This window comes from Lepeophtheirus salmonis, chromosome 2, assembly GCF_016086655.4.
Source record: "Lepeophtheirus salmonis chromosome 2, UVic_Lsal_1.4, whole genome shotgun sequence".
NCBI classification, from domain to species: Eukaryota; Metazoa; Arthropoda; class Copepoda; order Siphonostomatoida; family Caligidae; genus Lepeophtheirus; species Lepeophtheirus salmonis.
The window spans coordinates 27,567,455-27,576,869 of NC_052132.2; the positions used below are offsets into that span (position 1 = coordinate 27,567,455).

At 31.1% G+C, this 9,415-nt stretch overlaps 1 protein-coding gene across 1 annotated transcript; it reads left to right on the forward strand.

Moving 5' to 3' along the window:
- Nucleotides 1–4,588: 4,588 nt before the first annotated feature.
- LOC121113509 (uncharacterized) lies at nucleotides 4,589–6,939 on the forward strand. Its single transcript, XM_040707302.2, has 4 exons — nucleotides 4,589–4,635; nucleotides 4,709–5,082; nucleotides 5,479–5,536; nucleotides 5,594–6,939. Exon 4 carries the CDS (start codon nucleotides 5,598–5,600, stop codon nucleotides 6,792–6,794), a length of 1,197 nt encoding a protein of 398 aa, XP_040563236.1. The 5' UTR covers nucleotides 4,589–4,635; nucleotides 4,709–5,082; nucleotides 5,479–5,536; nucleotides 5,594–5,597; the 3' UTR covers nucleotides 6,795–6,939.
- Nucleotides 6,940–9,415: the final 2,476 nt, after the last annotated feature.

The following is a 9,415-nucleotide window of genomic DNA, read 5'->3' on the forward strand; positions in this document are numbered from 1 at the left end:
AACACTATGGTGCTCCTGCATTCACTGCTGCCATGACTGAGTCATGGCTCAAAAACCAAAATATTTAGTGTGGGCTAAGGGTGTGTGGCCAACAGGCAACAGTTCAGATATCAACCCAATTGAAAATCTTTGGTCAATTTTGAAAGACAGGCTTGACACTCTGCTCCTTGACTTTTGGATTTAATTTTTGAAGAGATAATTGCAAAACATTCAACTGGAGACTCTTCAAAATAATGATTAATTCTAGGCCTGCACGTGTAGATGCCATATTTCGTTGCAAAGGTTCTAAGATTGTAAGCTAAATAGAAAAATATGTTTTTTGCACTGAGTCATTTGTGTTTATTCAATGTATTATTTATTTTGAGACATAGTGTAAGTATAAAATATTTTGATATTATAAAATTTCGGTTATTTTTTTTTCTAAATTATTAGATTTGGATAGTGAGGAAATATTTTAATCCATGAGCATCTTTTTATATAATAAAATAATTAATGTGTTTGTTTATACTATAACGAGATAATTACTGACAAAATGATAAAATACATTAAGTTAATTATTATTTTATTTTTTAATAACTAGTTGAGTTAAAGTTAATTTCGAGTTTTTTTTTTTTTTTAACTAGTTAAGTTTAAATTAATTAAAGTTAAATTAGCTCCCCCTACCTTAGTTAAGTTAAAATTAATTTTGATATTAAATAATTAAATTAGTCCATAGAGAGATTTATCTAAGCTTTATTCTGTTGGTCTCTCTGGCATGGATTTTTTCCATTTCCAATTGAACGATCCAGAAAAAAATAGAAATTCAAACGCCCAAAGCCAAAAAGCATCCAAGGGAAACTTGTCTCGTTTGATAATTACGGGAGGAGGGTAAAATACAAGTAAATATAGATTAATTAAGTTAATGCAAAAATTCATGGTTTAAGTTATTTAATTTTTACTTCTTTTACCGTAAAGGTAAGATTATAGAAAAATAGAGAAAATAAACAGCCCAAGCACACATATGAATCCTTTTGGAGAACACATAAGGAATGAAAGAGAAATACAAAAACCAAAAAATATCCTTAAATTGGATCATGTATATATTCTTTACCACAATATCATATTTAATTTCAAAAATAATAGTTTTTCAAAAAATGAGGGATTCAAACGATACCTTTTGGGGTTTTGAATATCACCAGGAATACTAATAACTCGTTCTACTGGAGACGAGGATGGAATATGGTATTATATTTTATAAACATTTCTTTAACTGTAGGAAATAGATATAATGATGAAGTTTGGATGGCAGGTGGTTTATATATTGAAGGACTTCAAGGTGAGCTAAATTGGAGCAATAGAATAAGTGTCAATTTGATCTTCTTTGGAGAATTGACACATATATTTTTATATACTGGAAGATTGTGAAGGTGATGGACTATTCTGAATATTTGCAGGTACAATTTGGCACATGACTTCATCTGTGATCAGAGTAAGCGTCTTCACTTCCTTTTTCTTAATAGATCCATCAACCATCGTAGTTTAAATTCAGGTATGATAAAAGATACAATAACTTATTTAAATACGACTTTATTACACATGTTCAACTGGAAAAAATTTCGATATCGTTGTTGGAGGTCTTGCAGTTGTGCCTGCATGAGACAAGAATACGTTCTTAATCGAGAATTCAAAACCTCTTGAAATTAATATTTTGTTTGGAATAGAGTTGGAAGCAGCTGTCCTAACATAGCGTTTTCCTGACCCTAATGAATATCAAGTCCCACCACCACTGGGATCATAACTGCCAGTAACTCTTCAAGGAACTATATATCTTCATCTTTAAGAGAGGATAGATTTACAGACTGGAAAAAGTCATAGAAGAAGTCTTTGTGAGATAAAAAATCCAAATAAGAATCATACAATGAATTCCACCTGGTTGAAAAAGGCGTCTTCAATGTTACTTTATAACTTGGGACATCTTTTCATTCGAAGAAGGCGACAACATTTGTTCCATAAGGAAATACATTTTTGGTTTGTGGAATGAAACACGTTCGTGAAACGTGTAATCAGTGCAATCACTGCAAAGGTGTGACTTGCACACTGAAAGTGTATTGGGAGATGAGTATTAGCTGGATCTTGATGTGCTTCGCTCAAAAGTGAAGATATATCCTGAGGTTCACGTTGTCCCTCATCTCAAACTCCTCCTCCCAATCTATATCCTAACGTAGCCCAAGTTGGTCTATAGCAAACTCGCGAAATGGTTTCCGAAAATTTGATGCATTGTCGGTAATAGTTCCAACAAGGGTTGTCAAAGTATTCTTCATTGCGTGATATTAAAATAGCTACAATTCTGTTCTAGGTGTGACTTCTCTCAAAAAACTTGCATTTCAACAAAAAAGAAAGACGTTCCAAACTTTTATCATTTAATCCATGAGCAGTGATCCTAATGAAGGATCTCTTATTGTGGAAACCCGTCTAAACATCTGTAGGGGTACACATAATTTGAGTGCCTTTAACTTCTTCTTCACGATGGAGTCATATTTTTTGTCAATAAACCTTTAACGAGTTCATCGGGATGGAAGCTGTCCTCCAGGGACAAGTGCATGGAGCATGACAATAAAACGAGGATGCTCAATATGAGATATGGGACTCATGCAACCAACGATATACTTGGCACATAAATCACAAAGCTTTTTCGAGGAAATATGAGAGATTGTTGGAGTTGTGCGTTGCATTAAAAAACGGCCAATAGAAGAAGCCGTCTCTACTTTGTTCCTCAATCTTTTGAAGTATTCATTATGTTCCCTTCAAAGCGCCCAAAAAGTTCGAAGTTGAAGATTGATGTCCTTGGACACTTTTGCAGCAATTTTTTTTCGAAATTTTAGACGATGATTCATTTAGTGTAGAGACAATGAAGTAGCAACATGACATTGGTAATTACCTAAGACAAATAATTCCTAAGTATTTTGGATGTAGTGCAATAATTAATAGCCATTTATTGGTATTTTCGATACTAACCAAAAGTAGGATAATTGCTACACCAGGAGAAGACATGATACAGGGCAGAAGAAGACATGGTACAGGGTAGGATTAAATATGTAAAAACTGCCATTTGTTATATTTCAGCAATTATTTTACTTTTTATTACAATTTATTAGCATAAAGTAAATACTTAAAATCCTATATATAAGATAATCAAATAAAACATTTACAAAACTAGAACATAGTTAATAATAAAATTCAAAAAAATATTTTTTTTTTAATTTTACTGTTATATATATATATTTAAGTATATAGTACGAGTATATCTAATAAAAATGAAGTGTAACCAGTCTCTTCCATAGTGTTGGAATCAAAATAAATAGTGTGAACTGAATATTGACAATAATAATATATAACAAACACGTTAATTAATTGAAAAACATGCTAAACTATCACATTTAATAAAATTAAATTAAAATCTCATGCTTTATAATAGAAATATATAAAAACAAACACTACCTAAAATGTTTACTTTTAGTGTACCAAATTCCAAGGTGGAAATTCTCTATAACTGCGAGCACTAGGCCACCCGAATTTTATATTGATATGATAAAAACAAAAGAAGGCATTCAATTTTATCAGAGCAGGGTGGTTAGATTTTAAAGTTATTGGCATTGTAACATGTCTCCCCCGTAACAAGTATACTCACTCTCCCCTAAATAGTTTGTTATAACAGATAGAATAAGATATTTTTCTCAAATTAATCTATATCTGTCGTCCATAATCCATATAAAAATTGTACATATCTATCCACTTTAAAAGATTTTCATAATCTAGTACTTTGATTTAATTCAGAAACAACTGTTTATTATTGGCATCAAATACTATTCCATGAAGGTATTAAGTCTTTTTATATTTTTAATGACATTTGATGAAGTTTCCTCAAGAAATATTGAAAAGTTACGTATTGTAGGTAGTAAAAATAGCAATTATGAGGCCACAAGAGAGCGTCGCATTTAATTATGATGCAATTTATATATCAGTAAAAACAATCAACCCTGAGTCCAGCAAATCCTCATTGTTCCTCTCCGTATTTCATGAGCACACCCACTAGTTATTATTTTGAGCTTGGATGTTCCTTTCTGAAGAATTAAATAATAAGGACAGCAGCTTTGGGTAACCAAAAAACAGTTTCCCCTTTCTAGGACATATTTTATTCCGGAGTAAGATACCTAATAATCCCCAGACGTCTTCAAATCTACAGCACATACCATAAAAAAACTTTGAGACGTGGGGATTCGATCTTTTTTTATGAAAAAAATCAACTTATTTGAGAAAAAAACAAACTTCCCCTCCAGAGTCCAGGAATCTGGTCTGATCATATGAAGTATAGCCTTACGCACGTAATTCAGAATTTTGAACAACTGTTATTTTATGTTGAAAGTGTCTGTTTTTGAAATAAATGCTATTTATCATTGTTTTTTTAAGTTGCACGTAAATTAAACTGATACATCATACATTATTTTAATACTATGTAGGATACCGAGTATTAGTAGAGGCAGATAACGTAGGACATCCAACAATAAACAATACCATCAGTTTTGATAGCATTGTTAATGACAATTTATTCATTCAAATAAAGTATAGAAAGGAACATCATTTCAACGTCATATATCTGTTAGTAATACATACATCCCTAAATATGTTAACCAAAGTGGATTTTTAATTTTTTTTTTTTTCTATCATGGAGAAAAGCTTTGAAGATAATACGGAGACCAATTGAGGACTATGAAAAATTATTTGACTCTTCTTAGCATCATGGATTGATAGAAGATTTACCAGATCCCAGATGAAATAATAAATTACAATAATTAACTTTAAATAATTGGGGAGGACGATAAATACCAGCCAGGAGAAGTCTGACACATTACTAAAACCTACGTCAGCAGAGGGAGAGGGAAACCAATTAAACTTCATCCCCAAATATGGACTCACTGAAGGCTGTCATAGCGGCTGCGTAGGACAATTTGTTTAGGGAGTTAGACATCAACTCCTGTAAGGTTTTCCAACGACGTCTAAAGACTGTGATTGAAGTGACTGAAGGTGGTACTATTGAGTAAAAAAGTATGCAAAGACCTTGTTTACAAGTTTTGTTAAAATTATTTTATATTATGATTGACAAAAAAGAAAAATGATTGAAGTATGTCCTAAAGCAACCTCTCAAGTCTACGTTTTCTTACCCAACTCTATATTACTAATACATGCCTTTTAAATTCAATGTGTTTACTAACTTGAAAATGAAAATGATTTTGCTATTATAATTTTTGTTTGTTGAATGAAAAGGAGAGCTATAATTTGAGAGTGTCATTCCAATAATACAGATTTATAACACGTTTGATAACTAATCATTTAATTTTTTTTTTTGTTCAAACTGAAAATATATGTAGAGACAGGTGTTTCTAATCCTAAAAGATATTAGATAGCAATTATCTTTTGTCAACTTATGTCCTTTTATTTCAGTATCATTTCATTTCCGAACAAAGGCATTACACCAAGGACGATTTTGAATCCTCTGAATGTAAGAAATATTGTCAGCATATTGTATAATATCACTATTTATTTACTATTTGTTTAGAAATATGAACTTTGCATTAGATGCCTCTTTCAAGCGACATGAACTTCATAAAAGCCTCCAGGATAGTATTCTTGATGTTTCTATGATGTCTTCCCCAATAAGAAGGAGAATTATGATGGACTTTAAGGATGATATCGATGATTTTCCTATTCTTGCAATCACCATAACATCCAAGTTCTCCCTCTACACTAACAGGTCATCAAAAACATTGCTAATAAGAAACAGGAAGATTGATAATGAAGAGCCAACGATGATCAGTCAATGGTGGAAGGATCCCAGTATCCGAAAGCTAGTAAACATTGGCTTCATCCCTTCATATGCCATCAATGCAGTCCATGCTTCAACTATTCTAATGGAGCTTTCTGATTTAATCAACAAAACATGGTCCAAGTACTTTGGGATATCCAATGTGACCCCAATGCGATTTAGATCTAAAGCTTCTCTGTCCTTTGTTAATTTAGTACTCCTAAAAATAGCGGATAATAAACTACCAAATAGAGGTCTTCCTTATGGGTCCCTCGTAGATATGAACGTCTGCAAACAGTGCGGTTACCCAGAGGGTATAAGTCCTCATAACCATGTAAACAAAACAGCCATTTGCATTTATCCTATTTGTGACAAAAACAAGGGACATTTATTGAGAGTATGCGGTGTTCTACATGGATTCTGCTACCAATGCGGGCAAGTTGGGCATATGGCTCGCTCTCATAGGTTGTATGAATTGGAAATGATTAAACAAGCCTATGAGTCTCATCGAGAGTTTGGGATTTTGAATCCCATTGGACTTGAGGTCTTTGCTCTAAGAAGAAACTTTTTGTCACAAGATGAATTTGACCCCATGACCATTAACAACAAAAGTAATTCTTACTTAAATCGAGTGCCCCAAAAATCTGTTGATGTTATTGAGCAGTTTATTAGTAACATAAAGGATACGTGCTTCAAGGAAGATTATAATCTATCGAATTTACCTGAGAGCTATAAGAGATTGAGTTTTAATATGGATGACATGGATCTATCTTATATTTGGGGAATGGAGGAGAAAAACGATTTATCTATAAATAGATCCTTTGACAGGATCCTCAAAGAAACAAGTTCCCCAGGTTTCTTTAGTTGTGATGTTATGCCTAGATCGTTTTCTTCATTGGATGACTCCAATGATGAGCTCAGTAATTCAGGCAGTGAAATTAGCTTCATGCCTTAATTTTTGAATGGAACTTAACTTCTCTTTATTTTTTCAACTACCATAAATATTTAAACTAACATATTTATTCATTTACTCACGTATAATTTATAATTATATTTTGAATAAATGCAAAATCATTCAAATAAATTATGACAAAATCTATTCGGTTTAAAAAATATATATATTTATTGGATTCTAATTTATCTCATTCGTTCCACGGATTGTTACTACTCAGGGCTTCACCCCAATACCACAAAAAATTGACAATGTAGTTTGTTGTCAGCTTTCGATTTGTCTGCTTCTTTCCTACTTATCCAAGGTTAATGGAACCACAAGGCTATACCATTACCTGTGTACGACTGACTGATGTTTGACTTCCGCCGCGCTTTTAATATTTACATCATATTAGATGAGTGGTTGCGTTTTTTTGTCTAAATTTCTTTTTCTTTCCCAGCAGTCATTAAATTGAATACATTTGAATACAGATGGCATTACTGAGGACTTACAATTATAACTCTACAACACATCCTCAGAGTCTTTTATGATCGTCAGGTTTGGAATATATTTAGGAAATGATGTTCACTACTCAGGAATTAAATTAAAATAACAACAACTGGGGAAAGAAATTTCCTTTTTCAGGGTTTAAGAATGGCCAGCTAAAAAATACAGCGGATTTTCATCACTGCGCATATTGAACTTGGTTACCCTTGTAGGCTGTGGCTACCGATTATATTTGTGCGCAAGAACATCCACAATAAACAAAATAACAAGTGCAAAACAACACATCTCAGGTAAATAGGAGTATCTCAGGAGACATCAGAGAAAGATGGAGTCTAATATGAGCACATGTTGCTTCAACTCTCATGTGAAATAATTCGTACATATCCAATACATTATATCTTTTATTTGGGAAGGCCTAAATATAACTTTTATTTGAGTCACGTGTTAATGTAGGGAATTCCCACCCAATACAAAATTATTATGCATACATTATATACGAAGTTTTGATCAGAAGGTATGGAAAAGTCCTGGATGACAACATACAAACCAACAAACAGAAGAAAACAGGGGCCCCCCCCAAATTAGGGAATCTTTACTTTCCCTAAGAAAATTAATATTTGAAATTTGTTTCCACAAAATTAAATTTTTTGTAAACAACTATTGATTTTCAAAAAAAAAATTTAAAAAAAAATATTTGTAATTTCTTATCAAAAAATTTAATATTTGAATTTGGTATTGATATTCAAGTTTACAAATTTTTTATTAAAATAATTTAATTTCTGATATTAAATTTCAAAACAGGTTTGTGAATAGATATCGATTTTTAAATTTAAAAAAAAAAACAACAACCCAAAAACCAGAAGAAATATATTCGTGCGGAAGCCCCTGTAAATACAAGTGCCACTTATCATGAGTAGAGAATGGATTTTTGAAAAGAAAAATAACATAGTTTATAAATTAAAAAAGGAATAAAGGTTCTTCCTTGAACTGAGTTATTACTGAGAGGTAAGACTTCATAATTTAGTCTGATGACTTATGTACAACTATTTGCATAATCTTCCTTACTGCCAATCGTATTAACCATACTAGACTTAGGAATCAGCAAAGATATGTGGTAGGAAGCACGCAAACTGTTATTAGATTGTTATGAAGTGATCAACCCCATATTTCTAATAGTTTTTCTAAAAGCTGCAAATAGGTTTCTTGACTCAAAGACTTTTGTTTTAAATAGTTAAAGAAAGAAAAGATTATTGGTGGGGAAAAAATCATAATACAGTTTTATAATTACTGGACGTAATAACTTGTAAAACTCGTAAGTACTTGATTGAAGTTTTAAGTTAGAGGATTTGAGCTTTAGTTTAGTTTTTAAGTATAGGTTAAGTATTTATTCTATGTAGTCTATTTCTATTTGAGAGTAATAGTTTACTGAGTATGGAATAAAATTTAAAGGTAACAATGATGAAGTATATTAATGCAATCTCAATAAAATGTACTTATTTCCTATCAACCAAATAATATTCTCATTTTCTTCAAATTAGTGGATCAATTTATTTGTTTTGAAAAGATTTAAAAAACTATAAATTAGAATAGGAAAAAAGTGTTCTTAATATTTCTTGTTTATTCGCAATGATGCATATAGGAGGAACTATAACTGACGTGACATTTCATTAGATTACCTTCAATCAGCTTTGACAAGAAGGGAATACAGACGAATCCCACTCGTAATATACAGGAGCTTCTAAAGTATATATATATATATTTTTTTTTTTTCAAAAATTAAATTTCTAATATTTTATTTTTTCTCGAAAAAAAATTAAAAAATTCAGAGCTATTCGCCAAAAATTGAAGTTTTTGTAATTAAATTTCAAAAATTTATTTAAAAATATCAATTTTTTTCGAAGAAAATTCCAAAAATAGAGCTTTTCAAAAAAAAAGTTTAGTTTTTGGACGAAAATTTCAAAAATCCTAAGCAATCCTTAAAAATTAAATTTTTTGGAAAAAAATTTCAAATAATTATTGTTTTTCGAAGAAAAATCATATAATTGACAATTTAAAAATACTGATTTTACTAAATATAATCAATTTTTTCGAATATTTTACCTTGAAATTTATTAATCGTCAATTGCTTTGCTAAGTTT